Source organism: Odocoileus virginianus, chromosome 21 (assembly GCF_023699985.2).
Source record: "Odocoileus virginianus isolate 20LAN1187 ecotype Illinois chromosome 21, Ovbor_1.2, whole genome shotgun sequence".
NCBI classification, from domain to species: domain Eukaryota; kingdom Metazoa; phylum Chordata; class Mammalia; order Artiodactyla; family Cervidae; genus Odocoileus; species Odocoileus virginianus.
Genome location: NC_069694.1, coordinates 27,556,390 through 27,582,969, shown reverse-complemented (window position 1 = coordinate 27,582,969; position 26,580 = coordinate 27,556,390). Strand labels below are relative to the sequence as shown.

Here is a 26,580-nt window from a genome sequence, read left to right as displayed (position 1 = left end):
AATTTAGAAAGATGGTAATGATAACCGTATATGCAAAACAGAAAAAGAGACACAGATGTACAGAACAGACTTTTGGACTCTGTGGGAGAAGGCGAGGGTGGGATGTTTTGAGAGAACAGCATCGAAACATGTATATTATCTAGGGTGAAACAGATCACCAGCCCAGGTCGGACGCATGAGACAAGTGCTCGGGCCTGGTGCACTGGGAAGACCCAGAGGGATCGGGTAGAGATGGAGGTGGGAGGGGGGATCGGGATGGGGAACACATGTAAATCCATGGCTGATTCATGTCAATGTATGGCAAAAACCACTACAATATTGTAAAGTAATTAGCCTCCAACTAATAAAAATAAATGGAAAAAAGAAAAGAAAAAAAAAGATCAACCAGGCAGGTGTCCTTATAAGGAGATGGCCATGTGAACAAAGAGGGACCCAGGGAGAAGGCCTGTGAAGGTGGAGGATTAGAATGATACAGCTATATGCCAAGATTACAGGAGACTGCAGGCAAACCACCATAAGTGAGGAAGGGGCAAGGAGAACTCCCTACAGGTTTCAAAGGGAGCATGGTTCTGCAGGCACCTTGATTTCAGACTTCCATCCTCCAGAGTAGCTTTGTTGTTTAAAGCCAAAAAACCCAAAGCAAAGAAAAACCTCTAAAATAAACAACCCCCATCAAAGAAGCCTCCCAAAACCAACCAAATTTATGGTTTTAGACCATAAATGCAGAAATTTGTTTTTAAAGGATGAACAAAGATACAGATAAAATCAAACCATGCATGTAGAAATTAAAATGTTTTCTCTTAGTAATTCTTGGGCCAGCCAAAGAGGAAATAAAAAACTGTCACACAAATATAAATATATCAGATGTAAAGGCAATAGGACCAATGTGCCCAAGTCTCAGTATTCCAGATCATCTACCACAGAGGGAGTTATGCCATCACGATTAACAGGAAACATGACTTCTCTGCTACTTCTGGTTGTACTGTATCCTCACAGGGATGTGGTGGAAATTAAATAGCAACAGATATTTGAAGGGACTCTACAAACTAAAAAGTGCTTACAAACGCAAAGTACTACATAGAAATAAAAGAAAGTTTAGGCTTGCACAGTTTCAGTTGTCATATTAGGAAAAGCTCTGTATTAGTGAAGGAAAGAGGCTTCGCAGGTGGCACTAGTGATAAAGAATCTGCCCGCCAGGGCAGGAGACGTAAGAGTTGTGGGTTTGATCTCTGGGTCGGTCGGGAAGATCCCCGTGAGTAGGAAATGGCAACCCGCTCCAGTATTCTTGCCTGAAGAATTCCAAGGACAAAGGAGCCTAGTGGGCTACAGTCCATGGGGTTGCAACGTGTCACACACGACTGAAGCGATTTAGCAGGCAGTGAAGGAAAAGAAGTACTAATGAATGTGAGAGAAAATGAAAATGGGCAAAGTCATCCACACTGAGTGGGAACGCTGATGTGCCATCTCTGAGATGCACCTTCCCGCTGCCTTGCTGCCTCCTGGCACTGAGGGAGAGGTGTGTGAACCAGTCTGAACCCAGCCTGAGGGGCAGACACTTGTGGGAGGGGGCTGGTTGATAAAGGCTTCTCCAGAGATCTGGCTCTCAAGCTGATCCTGAAGGATGAAGAGGAACTAAACAGACCGACAGGAAGGAGACAGCACAGTCCAAACCCTTTTGAGACCTGTAAGCATTTTGATGTGGTTAAAGTACCAGAGGAAACTCTCCCCCGAACCCACGTCCAAGGTCAGGAGCAGGCGCTGTGCTTCGCTGGACTGGCCTGAGGAGATACCCCACGTCCAAGGTCAGAAAAACCCCAGTAAGCCCACAGACACTGGAGCGGCTGTGAGGAGATACCCCATGTCCAAGGGCAAAGGAGAAGCCCAGGAAGATGGTAGGAGGGGCGAATTCGCGTTTAGAATCAAACCCCATTCCCGCCAGAGACGCTCAGAGGGCTCCAACAAACCTTGTGCGCGCCAGGACCCAGGGACCCCACAGAGGCTGAGACAGAGCTGTGTCTGAGCGTCTCCTGTGGGGGACGGGTCGGCAGTGGTCTGCGCAGGGACAGGGGCTCTGGGTGTGGGTTTGGCATAAGCCCTCCTGGAGGAGGTCGCCATTCACCCCAGTACAGAGCTGCCAGAACTTACCCAGGACTGGGAAATAGACTCTGGGAGGGCACAACAGAACCTTGTGCACCAGAATCCAGGAGAAAGGAACAGTGACCCCACAGGAGACTTGCCTGTGGGTGTCTGGGAGTCTCCGGCAAAGGGGTCGGTCTGTGGCGGCCCCTGCAGGGTTGGGGGCACAGACTGTAGCAGTACATGCCTGGGATCTTTTAAGGGAGGTCACCATTCTCTTCATTACCTCCACCATAGTTTGACCCCAGGTAAACAGCAGGGAGGGAACACAGCTCCACCCACCAACGGAAAATTGGATTAAAGATTTACTGAGTATGGCCCCGCCCATCAGAACAAGACCCAGTATCCCCCTCAGTCAGTCTCTCCCATCAGTAAGCTTTCATAAGCCTCTTATCCTTCTCCATCAGAGGGCAGACAGACTGAAATCCACAATCACAGAAAACTAACCAATCTAATCACATGGACGACAGTCTTGTCTAACTCAATGAAACTGAGCCATGCTGTGTAGGGTCACCCAAGACAGATGGGTCATGGTGGAGAGTGCTGACAAATGCGGTCCACTGGAGAAGGGAATGGAAAACCACTTCAGAACCCCATGAACAATATGAAAAGGCAAAAAGATAGGACACTGAAAGATGAACCCCACAGGTCAGTAGGTGCCCGACATGCTACTGGAGAACGGTGGAGAAAGAACTCCAGAAAGAATGAAGAGATGGAGCCAAGGCAAAAACACCCAGCTGTGGATGCGACTGGTGATGGAAGCAAGGTCTGATGCTGTAAAGAGCAATACTGCATAGGAAACTGGAATGTTAGGTCCATGAATCAAGGCAAACTGGAAGTGATCACACAGGAGATGTCAAGAGTGAACGTTGACATTTTAGGAATCAGCAAACTAAAATGGACTGGAATGGGTGAATTTAACTCAGATGTCCATTATATCTGCTGTTGTGGGCAAGAATCCCTTAAAAGAAATGGAGTAGCCATCATAGTCAACAAAAGAGTCTGAAATGCAGTACTTGGATACAATCTCAAAAAATACAGAATGATCTCTGTTCATTTCCAAGGCAAACCATTCAATATCACAGTAACCCAAGTCTATGCCCCGACCAGTAATGCTGAAGAAGCGGAAGTCAACAGGTTCTATGAAGACCTATAAGACCTTCTAGAATTAACACCCAAAAAAGATGTCCTTTTCATTATAGGGGACTGGAATGCAAAAGTAGGAAGTCCAATAACACCTGGAGTAACAGGCAAATTTGGCCTTGGAGTATAGAAGGAAGCAGGGCAAAGGCTAACAGAGTTCTGCCAAGAGAATGCACTAGTCATAGCAAACACCCTCTTCCAAAAACACAAGAGAAGACTCTACACATGGACATCACCAGATGGTCAGCACTGAAATCAGATTATATCCTTTGCAGCCAAAGATGGAGAAGCTCTATACAGTCAGCAAAAACAAGACTAGGAGCTGACTGTGGCTCAGATCATGCACTCCTTATTGCCAAATTCAGACTTAAATTGAAGAAAGTAGGGAAAACCACTAGACTGCTTCAGGTATGACCTAAATCAAATCCCTAACGATTATACACTGGAAGTGAGAAATAGGTTCAAGGGATTAGATCTGATAGACAGAGTGCCTGATGAACTATGGACAGAGGTTTGTGACACTGTACAAGAGACAGGGAGCAAGACCATCCCCATGGAAAAGAAATGCAAAAAAGCAAGATGGCTGTCTGAGGAGGCCTTACATACAGCTGTGAAAAGAAGAGAAGCGAAAAGCAAAGGAGAAAAGGAAAGATACACCCATTTGAATGCAGAGTTCCAAAGAATAGCAAGGAGAGATAAGAAAGTTGTCCTCAGTGATCAGTGCAAAGAAATAGAGGAAAACAATAGAATGGGAAAGACTAGAGATCTCTTCAAGAAAATTAGAGATGCCAAGGGAACATTTCAAGCAAAGATGGGCTCAACAAAGGACAGAAATGGTATGGACATAACAGAAGCAGAAGATATTAAGAAGAGGTGGCAAGAACACATAGAACTGTACAAAAAAGATCTTCATGACCCAGATAATCACGATGGTGTGATCACTCACTTAGAGCCAGACATTCTGGAATATGAAGTCAAGTGGGCCTCAGGAAGCATCACTATGAACAAAGCTAGTGGAGGTGATGGAATTCCAGTTGAGCTATTTCAAATCCTAAAAGATGATGCTGTGAAAGTGCTGCACTCAATATGCCAACAAATTTGGAAAACTCAGCAGTGGCCACAGGACTGGAAAAGGTCAGTTTTCATTCCAATCCCTAAGAAAGGCAAGGCCAAAGAATGTTCAAACTACCACACAGTTGCACTCATCTCACATGCTAGGAAAGTAATGCTCAAAATTCTCTAAGCCAGGTTTCAATAATACGTGAACCGTGAACTTCCAAATGTTCAAGCTGGATTTAGAAAAGGCAGAGGAACCAAAGATTCCAGAAAAACATCTATTTCTGCTTCATTGACTATGCCAGAGCCTTTGACTGTGTGGATCACAATAAACTGTAGAAAATTCTGAAAGAGATGGGATACGAGACCACCTGACCTTGAGAAATCTATATGCAGGTCAGGAAGCAACAGTTAGAACTAGACATGGAACAACAGACTGGTACCAAATAGGAAAAGGAGCACATCAAGGCTGGATATTGTCACCCTGCTTTTTTAACTTATATGCAGAGTACATCATGCAAAATGGTGGGCTGGATGAAGCATAAGCTGGAATCAAGACCGCTGGGAGAAATATCAATAACCTCAGATATGCCGATGACACCACCCTTATGGCAGAAAGTGAAGAAGAGCTAAAGAACCTCTTGATGAAAGTGAAAGTGGAGAGTGAGAAAGTTGGCTGAAAGCTTAACATTCAGCAAACTAAGATCATGGCATCTAGTTCCATCACTTTATGGCAAATAGATGGGGAAACAGTGGAAATAGTGACAGACTTTATTTTTGGGGGCTCCAAAATCACTGCAGATGGTGACTGCAGCCATGAAATAAAAAGACACTTACTCCTTGGAAGAAAAGTTATGACCAACCTAGACAGCATATTAAAGAGCAGAGACATTACTTTACCAACAAAGGTCCATCTAGTCAAGGCTATGGTTTTTCCAGTGGTCATGTATGGATGTGAGAGTTGAACTGTGAAGAAAGCTGAGTGCCGAAAAATTGATGCTTTTGAAGTGCAGTGTTGGAGTAGACTCTTGAGAGTCCCTTGGACTGCAAGGAGATCCAACCAGTCCATCCTAAAGGAGATCAGTCCTGAGTGTTCACTGGAAGCACTAATGTTGAAGCTGAAACTCCAATACTTTGGCCACCTGATGCGAAGAGCTGACTCATTTGAAAAGACCCTGATGCTGGGAAAGATTGAAGGCAGGAGGAGAAGGGGATGACAGAGGATGAGATGGTTGGATGGCATTACTGACTCAAAGGACATGAGTTTGAGTAAACTCCGGGATTTGGTGATGGACAGGGAGGCCCTGCATGGTGCAGTCCATGAGGCTGCAAAGAGTTGGACACAACTGAGTGACTGAACTGAACTGAAAATACCAGATATTCAAAAGGAATAGAAGGCTGGAAGAAGTAAGCAAAGACCATACAGTGAAATCTATTACATAAAGATTCAGACTTCATCTGGAAGGTGAGGTGATTATAGCATGTTCAACAGAAGAATGACCTGGTTTAACCGGGGTCAGAGACGGAAGTCTGGAGGCAGTACCTGTGAGTTGAAAGTCCAGACATCGGGTACTGTCCAGCCTGTGTTCCAATGGTGTTCAAGGCCATCTTCTTAAAATTTAAATATATCTTATTAGCCCCCAACTCAAAAACCTGGTTTTCCCTTACCAAAGCCCACTGGACCTGCAGGGCGTGACCTTTGACCACCTTTCCATCCTTATCTGATGGCACTCTCTCCAGTCACTGCACTCAGCTTCCAGAATGTTCTGAACCCTATCCTGCCTCATACTCTTCACTCCTGCTGTCCCTTCGTCAACTGACTGGCTCCCATTCTTGCTTCAGGTCTGAGAGGCCTTCCCTGTAGGGAAACCCTCTTCCCCAATTGTCTTTCTTATCACTTACTACTGCATCTAAAGTTAGGGCTATATATGTTTTAATTAAATTACTAAATAGTCCATTGAATCAATAAATGAATGAGTGAAGAAAGAGATGATTAAGGTTAAAAAAGATAACAGCAATGTATGAAAGAAGACAGATTTGAGAAGCACCATAGAGGAAGAATTATGTGGAACAATCTCAGGAGAAGAGTGAGGGAAAGCATCTAGGATGATGCCCATGTTGGGGCATTATTAATCCAATTAGATTAATATTAAGTCATCTAATTAACTTTAATCTAGTTAGAGAATGTGAGGAAGTATGTTTGGAAGGGCAGGATAATGAGCCCAGGCTGAGGAATGTTAAGGATGAGATGCCTGTGAGATGCAGCAGGGGAGGGTCCAGTAAAAGCCGGCATGAGGCTTGTAGTTCCCGAGAGAGGTTGAGAGCGACGTGGGATCAGCAGCACACAGGACCAGCTGAAGCTGTGGAAAAGATCCCTTACAGAGAAAGCCAAAGACTCAGTCACAGAAAATCCTCTGTCTAGACACATTCTGGGAAGAAAAAAATTAAGAAAATTAATAGAGCAAGGAGGAATACAGAAAGAGAGGGAGTCACAGAAGCCAGAGAGGGAAGTTTCTAGAGTACCAAATGCCATAGGACTGGACCTGGGTGAGGGCCTTTCAGGAGGCAGAGTGAGGCTGCAGAAAAAGTACAGTTCAGTCACTAAGAACTTAGTGAATTAAAGTTAGTACAACTCCCAAATATTTTAATTCAGTTTTGGTTAACATTCAAAGGAACTTGTAAGTAAGAAGTTGTGATGGAAATCTCTGAGGGATAGAGGTTGTCAATGCAAGTGCTTTAGTGAATGCCTATATTAAGCAGTGTAACTTTAAAAAAAAAAACAAGAGAGAAGGATATGTAATATTTACAAAGAAGTTACCATGAAGAAATAAAGAGAATGCTATGCACATAAAGGCCATGCTTAAAGTAATATTTATATGCAGATATACATTTTTGCTGTTGTAGTTTCTGTCTAGTTTACCAAAAAGGACAAATAGTTTTCCAGCCACAGCGGGTCTTCAGTAGTTACTTCCCACAGACTGAAGCCTGAGAACTTAAAACTGCACATGTTTGCTATGGGGACCTCCATGGGGAGCTGACCGTTTGTTACCAGAAATGGAATTAGCTCCCGCCAGTGTGATGATTAACCCATTGACTTCCACTTCACTGACCTGGCTGTCAACAATTAATCTACATGGGTTCTCTTATGAATTAAGAAACCTATCTGTATACTATCATGCTTACAAGACTTTTACAACTAAAATAAAACATTCATTCCCTTTTTAATTGACACATAATTAACAAATACTATAGTGGAAGTTTAAGGTGTACAATGTGTGGATTTGATACTATTTATTTCTCTTTTTAGAATATAAGGCAAAGTCTCCTTCTTTCAAAGATACAGAAATGGAGGTTCCTATGTTTCTTCTTAAAAGGGCCCCTCCTGTCCTAGGACATGCGTGTGTGCATGCTGTGGCTTCAGTTGTGCCCGACTCTTTGCGACCCTATGGACTGTAGCCTGCCAGGCTCCTCTGTCCATGGAGATTATTCAGGTAAGAATACTGGAGTGGATTGCCATGTCCTCCTCCAGGGGATCTTCCCAACCCAGGGATCAAACCCTTGGCTCTTATGCTTCCCGCATTGGCAGGCAGCTTCTTTACCACTAGCGCCACCTGGGAAGCCCATCCTAGGACACAGCATACTGGATTATGATTATGTTGTTTCTCTCTCCATTTTCATTACTTCTTTAGCTACTAGAGAGTTAAGATTAAAGACTTTCCCAAACTAATTGTTTATACTTTCTACTCTGTGAAATAGGTTTTATTTTCTATTCTATAAAACATTTAGTGTAATCTTAGTGTTTTTCTCAGTGACTGATGGGGTCACAAAGAGTCGGACATGACTGAGCAACTGAACTGAACTGAACTGAACTGAAACATGTTAAAATGTTAATCCTTTGTCGTATTTCTTGTAAGTATTCTTTATAACTGTTTTCTGGCTTTTAATTCTTTCTGTTCCTTTGATGTATAGAAATTATTAATTTCTATGATGTTGACTCAACTTCTTGTGTGATTTCTGTTATTATGTTTAAACATAGGAGATTTGAACAATTTGAAGGACTGATGCTAAAGTGAAGCTCCAGTTCTTGGCCACCTGATGCAAAGAGCCAACTCATTGGAAAAGACCCTGATGCTGGTAAAGATTGAAGGCAAAAGGAAAAGGGGGAGGCAGAGGATGGGGTGATTAGATTGTATCATCGACTCAGTGGACATGAGCTTGAGTAAACTCTGGGAAATAATGAAAGACAGGCAAGCCTAGCAGGCTGCAATCCATTGGGTCACAAAGAGTCAGACACAATTTAGGGACTGAACAACAGCATATATATAAGTAAGTACTTTGAGGACCAATTCATAGGAGTCTTAGGTTTCATGTAAGAATAAAATCTAAATTACAGGGAAAGTGGGAATACTTGGTATTTCCATGGTATTCCTACCTTCTTGGTTAATCAGACTGACTTCAAAGCCACAGAGGTTAGAACCAACACTGCTAAGGTGGAAAATAAGCTCTTTATGGGCACTTAACTGCTCCAAATGAATGTTCAATCTACTAGAGCCTACAGTTCTGTAGAACCTACTGATGAGAGAAGTCAGCCATTGTCAACAATCTTTGGGACAAATTTTGCTTTTATTCACTATTATTAATATAATAAATGACAGACAGCATCCTAGATCTTTTTGTGTATTACTCCTAATTGCCACTTTTAAAACAAGAATCTTTCAAAATTAGTACTCTACAGACAAGAAAACAAAGGCTCAGAAAGGTCAAATAACTTGCTCAGATTCACCTAGTGTGTAAGTGGTGGGACTTGAACCTAGATCTCTGTGATGCCAAAGAATCACATTTCCTACTATTTAGGCTGCCTTCTCGAACCCTATCTACCTCATATAAAGGGCTTCCAATATGCAAGGCACAAGGATAAGTACTTATCTTATTTACCCAGAGAGTAATGAGATGGATATTAGTAGTAGTCTTTTGATATTGATATTGGTAAGATTTTAAAACTGGTAATTAAAAAGATCATTTTGAACAAAAGGGAAAGGACTCAATCACTAGAAGCCAGTAATGCTCTGCTTGGAGTAAATCATGCCTACTTATCCTCACTTCCTTTTTAATTTGGTCAACAGCTGATAGACTGGCTGACAGATCAGAAGAACAGTAATGTTCTTCTGAATAATGCTTCTCAGGTAAGCATTTGAAAAAAATCTTTCTTATCTTATTTCATGAGCAGTCTGAGCTAGAAGATAATTTAATTCAGTGAACTCCACCCAAAGAGCTTTGACTGATGGACTGATGTTCTTAGACCAAATCTTTTTGAGTTATTAATTTACTAGGATAAGGACTTGGATAGTATCAACTCTGTTGATGCTGTAAAGCTGAGAGGGCTAACTGATACATGAGATGGATGAATCAAGATCCAAGATAATTTCAACAGATTGGAATGAGCAGATCCTAATGAGCTAAAATTGAACAGAGCTGAAAGGGAAGGCCTTCACTACATTCCAAGAAAAATACTCAAATACTAGCTGGGGGACACAGTGCTTTATAGTTTGTGGTGAAGATACTAAGGAATGATGTATCCAAAGAGCCAGGCAATGGTAGGATGCACGGACTGCAGTGTAGTATTTGGATGAGAATGCCCACGGCCCCTCATCTCCACTCTTTCATGGTGAGGCTCCTGCTGTACATTCAAAGACTATGATAAACTGGAGGGAATTTCTATCACGTGGGTTGTTTAAAAGCATGTCTCCAATCACATGATCAATAGTTAACAGAACTGGAAAGGTTTATCTTAGACAGGACTTGGAGGAGATCCAATGTCTGTCTCCAAACTTCTGATGGGCTGGAAGACAAACAAGGAAAAAGTCCTTGGTATTAGGTGGGCTTGAAGAGTAGAACTAAGAGGGGAAGTTAGATGAGGATGGACTTTGGCTTCGCATAAGGAAGAACTTTCCAAACTTTCCAACACAGTCATAGAAAAATGAAATGAACTATTTCAAAGGAGTCAATTCCTTAATCTGGAACTCTTGCTCAGTCAGAGGCAGGATGACTGACCTTTTAGGAAAGATGCTGCCAGGCAGAGGAGGGAATTTTACCATTCAGAGAAGGCTTGATCCATGACTGCCAAAATTCCCTCTTACCCAGAGATTCTACAATAAACTTTGATGTAAAAATAAAAAAATAAAAAATAATAAACTTTGATGTAAAAATAAAACTTTGATGTAAATAAAAGGTAGCTGATATAAGAAAAAAAATGTGATGAGTATGAAAATGAACAAAAAGCATAAAAATTCTAAAATAAACAAGAAATGACAAGTTAGTTATATGACAAGCTTATTTCCTAAAACTCTAGCTAGCTATTTAGTTTATTTATCTGGCCTAGTTCCCAAACCTTGTCAGTGTATCTGAAAACTCACTTCTCTGAGCCACAATTGGAAGGCTTTGACTTAGCAGATCTGGGCATGCTATAATTATAAAAAAAAATTCTCTCAGTGATTCTGATGTTCAGGCAATTTAGGGGAACACTGAAATCTTAGACTTACTTATACAAATTTTTGTATTTTGCATAATATATGTGTATGAATATGTGTCATGCTTGAAAAAAACAATAGTAATAATGATTCTAATATACCTGTTGAACTTTTAGTATTTGGAAAGCACAGTAGGAAGTCAGTTCAGTTCAGTTCAGTTTGGTCGCTTAATCGTATCCGACTCTTTGCAAACCCATGAACCACAGCATGCCAGGCCTCTCTGTCCAAGAGATACCTAAAGTAACGGGCAAGTTTGGCCTTGGAGTACAAAATGAAGCAGGGCAAAGGCTAACAGAGTTTTGCCAAGAGAACGTACTGGTCATAGCAAACATCCTCTTCCAATAACACAAGAGACGACTCTACACATGGACATCACCACACTGTCAATATCAAAATCAGATTGATTATATTCTTTGCAGCCAAAGATGAAGAAGCTCTATACAGTCAGCAAAAACAAGACTGGAAGCTGACTGAAGCTCAGACATGAACTACTTATTGTAAAATTCACACTTAAATTGAAGAAAGTAGGGAAAACCATTAGGCCATTCAGGTATGGCATAATGCAAATCCCTTACAATTATACAGTGGAAGTGACACAAAGATTCAAGGGATTAGATCTGATAGACAGAGTACCTGAAGAACTATGGACAGAGGTTCATGACATTGTACAGGAGGCGACAATCAAAACCATCACCAAGAAAAAGAAATGCAAAAAGGCAAAATGGTTGCCTGAGGAGGCCTTACAAATAGGTGGGAAAAGAAAAGTGAAAGGCAAAGGAGAAAAGGAAAGATATTCCCATTTGAATGCAGAGTTCCAAAGAATAGCAAGGAGAGATAAGAAAGCCTTCCTCAGTGAACAATGCAAAGAAACAAAGGAAAACAACAGAATGGGAAAGACTAGAGATCCCTTCAAGAAAATCAGAGACACCAAGGGAACATTTCATGCAAAGATGGGCACAATAAAGAACAGAAACAATATGGACCTAACAGAAGCAGATGATATTAAGAAAAAGTGGCAAGAATAAATAGAAGAACTATACAAAAAAAAAGATCGTAATGACCCAGATAACCATGAACTGTGCTCATTAACCTAGAGCCAGATATCTTGGAAGGCAAAGTAAAGTGGGCCTTAGGAAGCATTTTGATGAACAAAGCTAGTGGAGGTGAAGCAATTCCAGCTGAGCTATTTCAAATCCTAAAAGATGATGCTGTGAAAGTGCTGCATTCAATATGCCAACAAATTTGGAAAACTCAGCAGTGGCCACAGGACTGGAAAAGGCCTGTTTTCATTTCAATCCCAAAAAAGGGCAATGCCAAAGAATGTTCAGATTACCTCACAATTGTACTCATTTCACATGCTAGAAAATAATGCTCAAAATTATCCAAGCTAGGCTTCAACAGTACATGAACTGAGAACTCCCAGATGTTCAAGCTGGATTTTGAAAAGGCAGAGGAACCAGACATCAAACTGCCAATATCTGTTGGATCGTATAAAAAACAAGAGAATTCCAGAAAAACATCTACTTCTGCTTTACTGAATATGCTAAAGCCTTTGACTGTGTGGATCACAACAACTGTGGAAACTCTTCAAGAGATGGGAATACCAGACCACCTTAACCTGCTTCCTGAGAAACCTGTATGCAGGTCAAGAAGCAATAGTTAGACCAGACATGAAACAACAGACTGGTTCGAAATTGGGAAAGGAATATGTCAAGCTGTATACTGTCACCCTGCTTATTTAACTTATATGCAGAGTACATCATGTGAAATGCTGGGCTGGATGAAGCACAGCTGGAATCAAGATTGCTGGGAGAAATATCAATAACCTCAGATATGCAGATAACACCACCCTTATGGCAGAAAGTGAAGAAGAACTAAAGAGCCTCTTGATGAAAGTGAAAGTGGAGAGTGAAAAAGTTGGCTGAAAGCTTAACATTCAGCAAACTAAGATCATGGCATCCGGTTCCATCACTTCATGGCAAATAGATGGGGAAACAATGAAAACAGTGAGAGACTTTATTTTCTTGGGCTCCAAAATTACTGCAGATGGTGACTGCAGCCATGAAATTAAAAGACACTTGTTCCTTGGAAGAAAAGTTATGACAAACCTAGACAGCATATTAAAAAGCAGAGACATTACTTTGCCCACAAAGGTCCGTCTAGCCAAAGCTATGGTTTTTCCAGTAGTTATGTATGGATGTGGGAGTTGGACCATAAAGAAAGCTAAGCACCAAAGAATTGATGCTTTTGAACTGTGGTATTGGAAAAGACTCCTGAGAGTCCCTTGGACTGCAAGATCAAACCAGTCAATCCTAAAGGAAATCAGCCCTGAATATTCATTGGAAGGACTGATTTTGAAGCTGAATCTCCAATACTTTGGCCACCTTATGCAAAGAGCCAACACATTAGAAAAGACCCTGATGCTGGGAACGATTGAAGGCAGGAGAAGGGGATGATAGAGGACAAGATGGTTGGATGGCATCACTGACTCAATGGACATGAGTCTGAGCAAACTCTGGCAGATGGTGAAGGACAGACAAGCCTGCAATGCTGCAATCCATGGGGTTGCAAAGAGTTGGACATGACTGAGTGACTGGACAAAAACAACACAGTTTAATATTTAAGCACCATTTCTACAGGGAAAGCAAACTTGACTTTAGTATTTATTCTAACAGCACAGAACATAAAAGTTCAAAGTATCCCATCTCTTGCTTTATAACATTTAAAGAACTGAATAGATCATTTCTAGATTTTCAGCACTGCCTAGATAACATGTTTTTTCAAAAGTAATGAAAGATTTTTTCCTAAACAAATAACAGAAATTTTCACATAATTAGGTAGAAAAAAGCAAGAAAATGGATGTTGTTCATACATATATGTTGTTTATTTGCTAAGTTGTGTCCAACTTTCTTGTGACCCTATGGACTATAGCCCACTAGGCTCCTCTGTCCATGGGATGTCCCAGGTGAGAATACTGGAGTGGGTTGCCATTTCCTTCTCCAGTGGATCTTCTTGACCCAGGGATCGAACCCGTGTCTCGTGCATTTCAGGTGGACTCTTTACCACTGAACCACCAGGGAAGCCCCTCATACATATACACTTTTTAGCTTAACTAACTTTTTTTTCCCCCTTAAGTTCCCATTCGGATAGGCAAAGTCTCAGAAAGTGTAAGAAGAAGTCATGCTCTGTTGAAGCTCATTAAAAGCTTACTAGTAGTAATAAAAACCAGTGTGGGGGATGTTAAATAAATCAATATTTAATTTCTTAAAATTATAAATATCAAAACTTAAATGTTGTCTTAATCTTTTATGTTCAACTTACACATCTTTTTATAAATCTAGTTAAAAAAAAACCATTTTTTAAGTAAGCTTTTAGCACTCAGTTAAATTCAAGGTGGTCAATTTTAATATAATAAGAAAGGCATTTTTAAAGTATTGATTAAATCCTAACTCTGTCCATATACAAAGAAGGGGATACTTTCCAAGAGTGGTGTCGATTTTTAAGCATTTCTTAGTGGACACTGTAAGAATAAACTCCTTTCCCTGAGGAATATGGTAAGAGGGCCTGTTGGTCATAAACCTGTTTCCTCTCTGTTCTCATAAAGGGTTTTATATGGGACAGGACAGCACTCTATCATCCGACATCCTTTGATTCAGAGGTAATCCATTGCCCATGACTTTCTGGATTTTGAGGCACATGGTTTCAAAGACATGTTTCTAGCTGAGGTATCCCTCCCCAGTTCTCAGAGGATGTGGGTATGTATTGAAAGAAGGAGATGAGTCTGCAGTAAGTTTTCTGTAGAGTGAAAAGCCACAATTACTGAAGATTTGGAAGAAAGAATGAGAACGAAGGCATTCACACAACACATCCAAATCCAGAAAAAAGGGACTTTTAACTACACAGAGCTATAAAAGCAGTATTAAGTGACACTATGTGTATTTTCTGAAAGTTAAACTGCATACTCCACTTAATTCCTATATAGACTTTACACTAACTGATGTAATGATTCTGACACTATAATTATTGCTGAAAACATCTAATACAAAAGTCCTTTTACTTGGTTTCTTGATGTCTGGGAATCTTGGTGTCTGCTCCGTGCATGTCATAGTGAAAATGGTCACAACTGATAATGAAGTGGCCAATCAGATAATGCCAAATTTTGATCAACGTTTATCTGAGGAGAGGTGAGAACTTTACCAAATTCTAAACTAGAATTAATAACGGAGAAGAGGACTTCTGAAGTAACTGTTTAGGTGCATCCATAGTTCCTTTCAGTCATGAGTTTGACAGGTCAAATATTTTGAAAACTGTTCCTCTATTGGAAGGAAACGTTCTACTTACAGATGCACAAGACTATGAGAAAAAGGAGGTATGTGGCCAGTTCCCGTAAAACACTTTTAAGGTATTTCTCTCGGTCAGTGCTGCTTTCCTCCATGAGTCTTGTTCCCCAGAGACCTTTAAAATAATAATAAAAGATGTCATTGTATTTTTCAAAAATCTCATGAATGGCGAAAGAAAAAAACACATAAAAAATAGTGTAGTTTAAGGGAGGTTCTCCTGTTTTGTTTTGTTTTTTTTTAAGCATGCTCTAAAAACAACTGAGAAATGGTTTTAGTAGAAGTACCTTTAATTTGGGAACACATCAGTCTCCACTGTCTCATCCCCACAAGATGTGCAAAACACAAGGCAACAATCTGATCACTGTCTAAGCTCCCAACCTCATTAGAAAATATCTTAGTAAAAAAATAGAAAGAGAAGAGGAAATTTGGGCAGCCTATGAGAGGAGGTTAAATAATTGTGCATACATATCAGCTCTTCCTAATGCAGGAGGAATTATCGTACTACGAAATTAATTATCCTCTTAAGTAACTACATTGTAAATGATACATTTTAGGTCACCTCTGATAAAAAGAAGTTCTGGTTGGAGCATCACTTCATTGAGGAAACATCTATCAATATCAAATATCAATCAATCTAACACACTGGTGTAAAATCTCTGCTCTGTACCCATTTTTGCCTTTTAAGAAATTCAATGCTGACTGATTACACTAAACATGCTTAGTTGAACAGATTTTTAAAATTTCAAGTAGCATATGATTTTTAAATTAAAAGCAACAACTCATCCGCCTTCTCTCTGTCTTTGGAGAAAGAGTAAAATCAGCAACCGTGCTCCACATTTTAGCAGATGGAAAAAGTGTTGGGCCGGCTGAGCAAAGATGACATAAGCCTTGGTGAGCTGGCTGGAGTGCGATCCCGCAGTTTTGGACTCGGCCAGCAGACAGACATGGTGGCCGTCCAAACCCCCGCTAGTGAACAGTGTGGTCAAGTCACATTACTGGTTACTTGGAAGAGCCTTAGCATTTTCCAAAAAAGACAAACCTCTCAATCCTTTTTGTTAGATTAACTCGGCTGTTAATGGCAAATTGCCTCACACTTGAGTATACAGACTTTAACCCCTTCCTCATGGAAACTCACACAGCCACTGACGCCACAATCAAGCCACAGAGAACGGGGGGAAATGGTATATGGTCTTGCACTTGGAAGAAATGACTTCATCGCTAGTGTTTGTGTACTTTTTAAGTCTTATAATCATACATTAGTTCTACTCCTAAATTGGGGTATTTCATTTCCTTCTCTTTTTCTCCCTCAAACTTCTTTTGGAAAAATCAGCATCTGCCTTCAAAGACACTGTGTTACGCGTCCCAGGTTTCACCACGCCGAAAGTGGAGCATAACTTATGACAAGGTTTGCTTCTGCCAAGATCTGGTAGTTGTCAGGGAATTACTCACTCAGAAGAAATGCAGCAAGTAGAATGTTTGTTCACTGAAGCTCTATCATATTAAAGAATTATTACAAATTTAGATGACATGGAAAATTACAACTCAGAATAACACAGAGGCAGCCAAATATTAGGCTCAGTAGCCCTGGACACGACCACACCATTTCTTTGGGTGTATTTCTTTTGGAGGCCAGGCCTAAAATATACACATAAGCGGAAATTGCTAGTCCCTTGACCATCAGGAGAGACGGCTGCCTTGCTTCACTTGGTCAGTGATTTCACTCTTTCCCATGGTTTATAAACAATTATGCACTAAGGAAAAGTCATAGTTCTTAATATTTACAAATGGTTTTGCTTGACCTATAAATAGAAAAACCAAACTCCTATCAAATTTTCTTTAAGCTAAATTTGCAATGGTCGATGGTAATTTAATTCTAGCCCTTGAAGGAAACATTTCAAAAAAAAAAAAGAAACAAGCCCTTTTATTTATATTCTATAAAAGTGTATTTCTATGCATTTGCTTTTTCTAAATTACTCTAGCTACATCCTCAAATATGTATTGCTATAAAAACTTTAGAGTTTCCCCATTGGCTGTGTGTGTAGGGTCAGTCTTCGGATACAGGGACCCCCTCACATCTTGATGGGTGAGAAATGGCTACAACTACAAATGGAAAAAATAGCTGTCCTACAGCCAACTACGTCCCGTCCCGTGTTTAGCAGGAATGATACAATAGGAATGGTTAAGGGTAGAGTTCAAGTCCAAAATGGCAGCATTCTTCAAAAGTAACTCTTGTCTTTTACCACCATTGTCCCAGCTGTGGAGGGAGTGCCTGAAGGCACTCACGTTCTATAGATAACATGTCTCCATCTGTTAGCAGAATATGACCTAAGAGGACACAGGACAATATGCAACTTCCTTCCTGTGTAAGAAGGTGCTTAGTCAATGCCAAAGCCCAAAGTCAGAGCACATTACCTAAATAGTGTTCCTTATTAATATGCATATGGGGGAATTCTTAGAAGGATAATCCAAAACACCAAAAATGTCTCCAACATAACTGACTTTGATGGGGCTTCCCTGGTGGTCCAGTGGTTAGGACTTTGTCTTCTAATGCAGGGGATGTAGGTTTGATTCCTGGTCGGGGAGCTAGGATCCCACCTGCCTTGCAGTCAAAAAACATAAAACAGAAGCAATATTGTAACAAATTCAATAAAAGATGTAAAAAAAAAAAAAAAAAGGTCTACCAAAAAATCTTAAAAAAAAAAAAAAAACTACAGGCTTCCAATGCAAGGGTCATGGGTTTGACCCCTGGTTGGAGAACTAAGATCCCAAAGGCTGTGTGGCACAGCCAACAAAAAGATTTTGAAAAAAATGCCATTTTGCAACTCTTTTATCCAAATGCTTCTAAGTGAAAGTCGCTCAGTCATATCCGACTCTTTGCAACCCCATGGACTGTACAGTCCACGGAATTCTCCAGGTCAGAATACTGGAGTGGGTAGCCTTTCCCTTTTCCAGGGGATCTTCCTAAACCAGGGGTCAAACCCAGGTCTCCTGCATTATAGGTGGATTCTTTACGAGCTGAGCCACAAGGGAAGCCCAAGAATACTGGATTGGGTAGCCTATCCCTTCTCCAAAGGATCTTCCTGACCCAGGAATCAAACTGGGGTCTCCTGCATTGCAGGCGTATTCTTTATCAACTGAGCTATCAGGGAAGCCCAAATGCTTCTAAGCCCTTTTTATTTTGCAATTTATAAAAAATATCACAGAGAGAACAATATAATGAACTCTCAGGTATTCCTCACCCAGCTTTAACAATTACCATCAACTCCACACTAACCTTGATTATTCAAAACCCTCACCAACTCCTCAATTTTTTTTTGTTTCTTTGTATGTTTTGGTCATGCCACAGGGCATGTGGGCTCTTAGTTCCCCGACTAGGGATTGAACCCACGCCCCTTTCATTGTAAGCACTGAGCCTTAACCACTGGACTGCCAAGGAAGTCCTCCTCAATTATTTTGAAACTAATTGCAGTGATCATAGCATCTCATCTTGTTAATATAACATCTGTCAGTTCTATGGTAAAAAGATTCAGTGTGGATCTTTTGCCTCACATTAACCCTGTCTCATCTGAAATGCATTAACCCTTCAGGACACCTTGATCATGACAAGGTGTGGTGGGGGTCTGGAGTCTGCTGCTGCTGCTAAGTCGCATCAGCCATGTTCGATTGTGTGACCCCATAGACGGCAGCCCACCAGGCTCCTCCATCCATGGGATTTTCCAGGCAAGAGTACTGGAGTGGGTTGCCCATGCCTTGTCCGTCTGGAGTCTGAGCTGTGTTTAAATGAAGCATCAGCCCTTAGAAGCTATGAGACCTTACCTCAAACCATGAGCCTTCACTTCCTCATTTGGAAATGGGATAAGAGTACTTCTCTGTGGTTGCTCTGGGAATAAGAAATTTTATATATGTACAGGATTTAGAGTGGTTGGAAGAGGCCCATTTATGGTTTCAGAAATAGGTTCAAATTTGTGAGACACCCTACTTCTGACGCTAAGTTGGTGTGAAGACCCAAATCCATATAGACTTTGAAGTCACTGTGAATAGCCTGACCGAATTCTCATTGGATTCATGTCATAAAAGAATCCCATTTTTGTGCTTGGACACATGTGGACCTTGCTAGAAAGATGAATACAATCCTTCCTAATAGTCATTTGAATTTCTTGGAGACCTTCAGAAAGGGAAGTGACTTTTTATTATTGGTCCATTTTCTATAGAACAGTCAGTTGCTACTTTAAATGATACTGACTTGAGTCTCCAATTCTTAGGCAGCCTCCTCCTGAGGTGAAGACAGGAATGTGTCACAGATTACACGCATATTCCACAGACAACTCATACTCACATGCCCCAAACTGAGATGTCTCTCTTTTTTCCTTTGTCTAGAAAACTGTTTTCCCTGTGGCTAAATAGGTGGGTTAACGGTACCAAGTCAGAAACACGGGTTTCATTCTAGAATAGTCCCTTTTCATAACAATCACATGGGGCTGGTCCACAATTCTGATGGTTTCTGCCTCTCTTTAATCTAGCTTTCTTCCATCCCAGCTCACAATCCATGGCTGCAGCCTTTATCACCTTTTCTTAACCTGTTCTCCATCACACCCCATTCTCTACATCCTTGCTAGAATCATCTTCAGGTTGGCATGTGACTGTATCAGCCCCCTGCTTGAAGCCCTCACTGTCTCTGTCTATAGGAAAAAGTATTAATACCAGTGAGGTACTGGCCATCTTGGTCTTACTTCTGCTATTCTTCCCTTCCCAACTCCCCCCACTGAATTCTTCAAAATGTAACTCAAGTTTTACTTCTAACCTCCCCAGATAGAACTGGTCCTCTCGTCTTTGGGTACCTGCCATATCTGGGACCTGGCACTGCAATTATTTACTTACACCTGTGATCCCCCTTCTAAACTCTAAACTCCTTGGGAGTTGGGATCTTATATCATTCATCTCTGTATCCCTAGTACCTACCACAAAAGAGATGCTCCATAAATGTTTGTTGCCTGCACAAATTCTGTTACTAGCAGAGTCTTATCATACCCCACAGAGTAACAGCCCTCCCTCAAACAAAATCCCTTCACAATGAAAATACAAAGTCTCATTTGTTCACAATTATAGTGCAAATAAAAAGGTAAAAAGGAAGAAATTATGGAGTGAGGGTTGGATTAAAAATAAAGGGAAAGTCATAATAGCCAAAAGGTAGAAACAACCCAAATGTTCATCAACTGATGAACGGATAAACAAAATGTAGTGTATACATACAAGGGGATACTATTCAGTTATCAAAACAAATGAAGTTCAGATACATGCTACAGCATATGTAAATGTTAAAAACATTATGCTAAGTGAAATAAGCCAGATGTGAGAGTACTGTATGATTCCACTAATATGAGGTACCTAGAACAGGAAAATTCATCAAGACAGAGAGGCTGCAGGGCAGGGAATTGGGGGGGGGGGGGCTGGGAGTTAGTATTTAATGGGAAGACTTGTTTGGGATGATGAAAAAGTTCTGGACATGGACAGTGATGACATTTGTCTGAAACAGTAAACAGAAAATGACTTTAATAAACTGATACATCCATAAAACATATTCAACTTTGGAAATTCAGAAAATCTGATAACTCATATAGAGTCTCAAATTTTATCTTTGCATTAAAAAGTGTTTGCTAAGAAAAAAGTAAACAAGATCACTGGGTTGGAGATGTTTTTAAGCTTGGAGAAGTCTTTCAATCTTTTAGCCTTCTTTTTTTTGCCTCTGGTCCAGGTCATCAATCTCCCCTTCGCTGGCTGCCCCCTACCTGGTCCTCCTGCCTCCCTACCTCACTCTGTGAGCTCTCCTGCACACACAAGGCCTGACTCATATTCCCTTTCGGCATGTTCTGCTCCTGCTCAAAAACTGTCAACTGCTTCCTAATATTTAGAGGTAACTTCTTAATTCCTTGGTTAGACACAATGCTTTCCACAATTAGGCCTCAAACTTCTTCTTTGCCATCTTACTTCTGCTAAGAGAACAGATCTATTCAGTGTCCAAGGAGAAATGATCATTTGTTTTCCAACTCAGATTCATGTCATTAAACAGCATGCTGAAGCTAGAAGGGACCTTGAAGATTAGGTTCAACTCTTCCACTTTATAAATGACAAACTAAGGCTAGAAGTCTGATGTGAGACCTCCAGGGAAGCGCCTGAAAACGCCAAACTTGAGTTTGGCTCCTATCTTTAGAAATTCCAAGTCACTCTCTCTCTTCTGACTCCGGGCACTACTTATATAATGCACTAAAGATTTCTGTCATTGTATCCCAAGACGGGGGTTTGATCTCTGATAGCTCAGTGGTAAAGAATCTGCCTGCCAATGCAGGAGACTCAGGTTTGATCCCTGGGTCGGGAATATCCCCTGGAGAAGGAAACGACAACCCACTCCAGTATTCTTGCCTGGGAAATCCCACGGACAGAGAAGCCTGGCAGGCTAGTCCACAGGGTCACAAGAGTCAGACATGACTTAGCAACTAAACAACAATAACAATATCCCATGAGGGAAAAACATATCACAACTCATTTAGGGTTACTCATTTCACATTTCTGGGTTTCTGCCCATAGGTAAAGGGTGATGTGTTATTTTAGTTCTTTTTTTTTTTTCCTGTGGCAACTAAAACAGTCTATCTTCACAGGAGGTACTACTGATTATCTAACAAAGGTTATTTAATAAATGACAAGGATATCAATTATATTCCTTCACAAAGAATTAAAATTTATTTCTAAAATTTTCTATAAAAAAAGATTCTCATGATTCTACTCTCCTAACTGATTAAGGTGAGATCTTATCAACCACTGATAAGGTTGGACCAGAAATTTTACTATTACTTTATTCACTGTAAATTTTCTGAAACTTTTCTCTAAAAGAAATAAACTTACAAATGCACTCACATATTTCACTTAATTATATTCAATTATTGAGCTTTTTCAGATAATATGAAATGTGTTATTAAATACTTAAGCTGAGTTAAAAGAATCATGACTTTCCATTACTTATTAACTTATAAGAAACCTCTCATTTCAGTGAAGATTTTAAAAAGCACACTTAATACAGAGTGATATAAACTTTGAATATAGTTCAAAAATATTCAATATATAGTTCAAAAATATTCAAATATATAGTTCAAAAATATTCAACAAAATAAACTTTGAATACAATTTGGAACCTTAAAAAAGTATTAATGAGTTTTTTTACTAATCTTCTCACACAGGTGACTAAAAAGGATCTTTTGGTCCCCACCATGCTCTGAAACAATTAAACTAGTACAATCACTATGTAAGAGCACCAAAAGGTACACTTTTAGAATCCACGATTTAATTTCTACTTGTGAAGCAATCACAACATTGCTACATATTTTATGTCTCATCTCATTTAATTCTCCCATGTTAAGAGCTAAGTATTATGATTATCTCTTTTTTAAAACAAAATTCAAAAATTGGAGATCAGAGCGATTAAGCAGTTTGCTAAAGGCTATTCAGTCAACGTGTGGTAGAACTGGGATTCGGGTATAAGCCTGACTTGGTATTAATCATGTTGCTATGAAAATACCTGGATAGTTTTTTGTGCAACATTTTCAAAACTGACAGGAATGGAAGGGAAGGGGGAATTTCAAAAGACTGAGAATGGAAAAAACTCTTAAAAGCAGAGATTAAAATCATTTGGATGGTAAGACCAAATGCAACTCTTTTCCAAGGATGCCTCTGACAAAACTTTGCAAAAACAGGATCCCATCTGCTCCTGGAAAATGTGTGTCCTCTTAAAAGGCACTGGCAATTTTTGAAAATTCCTTTTCTGCCTTTTGGAGAGCTGGGTGCACCGAACTCTGACATATTTCCACACAGCTGGTATCTGATGACTTCACTGTTTCATTGGAATGTCAAAGAACATTAATTTAGTTATTTAAAAAACATACTTTCAAGTTTTTCAAACAATGTTAACATTTACTTTGCAACTGTTTAGGGGAAAAAATGCCTAGAATTAGAAATGGCCAAATAACTGTTTTCCTAAGCATTTTATTCTATTCGTAGTGTTCTCAACAGCTCCCTCTCCCCTAAGCCACCAGACATCACCAAAACAACATCAGTGACTACACAATGACACCCCTCCCATAACTGGGACACTGCGTTGCTTACCCTTTCCAGAATGGGATAAGGGGCAACAGGGCATCCAGGCCAGTGGAGGACCATGGGTGCTAGCACAGAATTTTAGTTTTTATTTCGTGAAATTAGCAAATATGCAGTTGCAGCCACCATTAGCAGTCTTAGAATATTTTTCCCCCTAAAAGATAAAAATCTTCAGATGTACCCTCTTCACTCTAATACGACTTTCAACTTATTTCCAAAGGCAAACATAAGCTGACAAAAAGGAGGTATCCAATACTTTTGCACCAACAAGGGCGCCGTGGAATTCGGCGCTAGGTACCGGAAATAGACCAGAATTCGCAGAGGTGGGGAAGGCGCTTCCAAGGGAGGCGGGGACGCCAAGGGGTTGCGAGCTGGAGCCGGGGAGAGCTGCCCTCCGGGGGATGGCTCCCACAGCGCCCGCAGTTCTGGTCTGTGCATCAGCCGCTGAGGGTCGCGCTCTTACCTCGCAGCCCGCGAACGAGTCTCTCGGCCCAGGCCACTCGGGGATGCTGCCCGTCCAGGGGGTGGTGGCGATGCAGCGGGTCCCCGCCGCCGGCGGGGCTGGGACTCGGCGGGCCCTGGTCCTCTCGCTGACGCCGCCTCCCGCCCGGGTGGCCCGCACCGTGGTAGCCCCCCAGCCCCCGGCCTCGGGCGCCCGCGGAGCTCACGGCCGAGGAGGCCGACCTCCTGCTGCCGGGGCGCCACTCGACGTCCATCTCCACCACCATTCCCCCTTCTTCTCCCTCCACCTCCTCTTCCTCCTCTTCCTCCTCGGCCTCGAAGCCCGGGTTGTCGCGGCTCCACGCCTGCCGCGAGCACGACGAGAGCGGAGGAGAGGGGGAGGCCGAGGCTCCGGCCGGGGGGTCCCGCGCGGCCGCCTGCCGGATGCGCTCCATCTCGATCTCCAGGCCCCTCTGCTCGCGGAGGCCGCCCGGGGCAGCGAGGCCGGCGCCGGCCGTCGCGCCGCCCGCCATCAGCCGCCCGGGGCCCGGCGCTCGAGGGGCCGGCGACCGCTTGGCGTCCCCGGGCTGCTGCGGCTGCACGCGGCTCGAGTTCACCATCACGGTCACTGGTGCCCGGGGCGCCCTCCCCGCGCGCCGTCTTCGGCGCCGCCTGCCGCAGGAGCCATGTTCCTTTCTTTCCCCCGGCCCGCCGCCTCCTGCTCCCCGCCCCCGACCTCCCCGCAGTCCCGCGTCCCTCTCCCGCCCCCTCGGCCCGCCTCCCCCTCGCCTCGCCTCGCCTCGCCCAGCGGCCGCGGCGCGCTGCAGGGGGAGGCGCGAGGAAGCCGCCCCCGCGGCCGGCGCGCTCCGGGAGCGGCGTCCGGGCCGGAGTTCCAAGTGCAGCCGGAGCCCGGGCGCGGGCGCCCACATTCCATTCGGGTGGAAGGGCGCGGGCGGGGTGGGAGTCGCTGACCCGCCCGCTTGCCTGCCCGCAGGCAAAGGGCTTCAGGAGCTGTCACTGCCTGCGTGACTTGAGATAGTGCTTGGGTCTCCGTTACCCGCCAGCCACTTCTACCTCGATTGACCAAAGTGCGGGAGAGAGGTAAACCACTTTATGGGGTAGTGAGAAAAAACGCGATCCAGCCTGAGCTGATGTTTGCAGCAGGGGCAAAATCTTTCCTTCGTTTGAAAACTACCAATACCGACCAACTCCTAGCTCTGACTCCCTTGGCCTTTGGAGGGCGGCCCTCCTCGCCCCGATTCTGCTGCTTTTTGGACGGGCTCTTTGGTTGGCTTCTCTCTCCGCACATTGTGGGGACCCCAAGGATATGATCTTGGGGCTCCTGAATCGCTGGTACTCCGCGCGAGGCCCTCCACCCCTTCCCACCACCCCACCACCCGTGACTGGCGGAATCCTACACATCCAGCTCGACGCTCTGCAGCTGTCTCAAACTTCGTTCATCCCAAACGACATTTATTATCTTTTCGCCTCTTCTTTACGCCTGCTTCACCTTCTGTATCACCGGTTGCGATCTGAGGCATCCCTCAACTCCCCAAACTACACTTCTTCATGTTATCCTCATCTACCTACTCGTCTCCTACACTTCATTTTCCCCAAACTGTCTTACTTATGCCCCACAAATATCTCTCTGATAGGACCTCTGATACCCATTCGCATTGTCAATGATTTTTGTCCAGGGCCCTTAGAACTTGTTTTATTCTTCATTGGAGCAATGGATCTGCCAACTCCACCTTCCTTCTCCACTTCCTGATATCCACTGTCTCCAAATCATGTTCTGGAACCAAACCTATTCATGTCACCTTGATGCTTAGACCTCTGTCGAGGCTTCTGACAGCTTACAGGATAGCGTTTAATTTCTGTAGTTTGACTTAGTAAATTTTCACAATCTGCTCCTATATTTTTTGCTAGGGCTGTCATAACAAAGTACCGCAGACTGGGTGTCTCAGACAGCAGACATTTATTTTCTCACAATTCTAGAGGTTAGAAGTCTCAGATCAGGGTGCTGACAAGGCTGGTTTCTTCTGAGGCCTCTCTCCTTGGCTGTCTTCTCCCTGAGTCTTCACATGCCCTTACCTCTGTGTGCATCTCTGTCCTAATTTCCTCTTCTTATGAGGACACCAGTCAGATTCCTGGATGAGGGCCCATTCTAATGATCTCATTTTTTACTTAATTACCTTTTAAAAAGACCTGGTTTCCAATACAGTCACATTCTGAGGCGCTCTGGTGGGGGAAAGGAGGGTGTTTGACTTCAACATAGGGATTTCTGAGGGGGACACAATTCAGCCCATTAAAGCTCCCTATCTGCTCTTCTAGCATGGTTTCCCACCCCATTCAGCCACCTATGCAGCACCTTTCGCTGGTTTCCTGTGCCCTCATCAAATACTACTTGGATCTAGGTAATCACAGCCATTTTATCATTTAATCCTACAGTTTATCTGCAGGTATCTGTATCCTTCACTTAACTATGATGTTCTCAAGGGCAGGGCTGGTGGGTGTGAATCACTGCCCTGGCTCATGCCACCCATCAATTCCTTTAGAAGACATTTCTTGCTGAATTAGGAGCTAGCATGTAGAGCAGAGTATGACACAGCCCCTGCTCTCAAGAAAAGTGTGTTAGTCACTTAATTATGTCTGACTCTTTGTGACCTCATGGACTGTAGCCCACCAGGATCCTCTGTCCATGGAATTATTCAGGCAAGAATACTGGAGTGAGTAGCCATTACCCTCTCCAGGGAATCTTTCCTGACCTAGGCATTGAACCCGGGTCTCCTGCA

At 42.4% G+C, this 26,580-nt stretch overlaps 1 protein-coding gene across 1 annotated transcript in view; it reads right to left on the bottom strand.

Annotated features, from left to right (window-relative positions):
• PKD2 (polycystin 2, transient receptor potential cation channel) overlaps positions 1 to 24,496 on the bottom strand; it is a 58,275-nt gene extending 33,779 nt beyond the window's left edge. The window contains exons 1-2 of the mRNA XM_020868983.2: positions 23,808 to 24,496; positions 15,204 to 15,317 (exon numbers count right to left, since the gene is read on the bottom strand). Of these exons, the coding sequence (XP_020724642.2) occupies positions 15,204 to 15,317; positions 23,808 to 24,405 (712 nt within the window). The 5' untranslated portion in view covers positions 24,406 to 24,496. The remainder of the gene's footprint in view (positions 1 to 15,203; positions 15,318 to 23,807) is intronic.
• Positions 24,497 to 26,580: the final 2,084 nt, after the last annotated feature.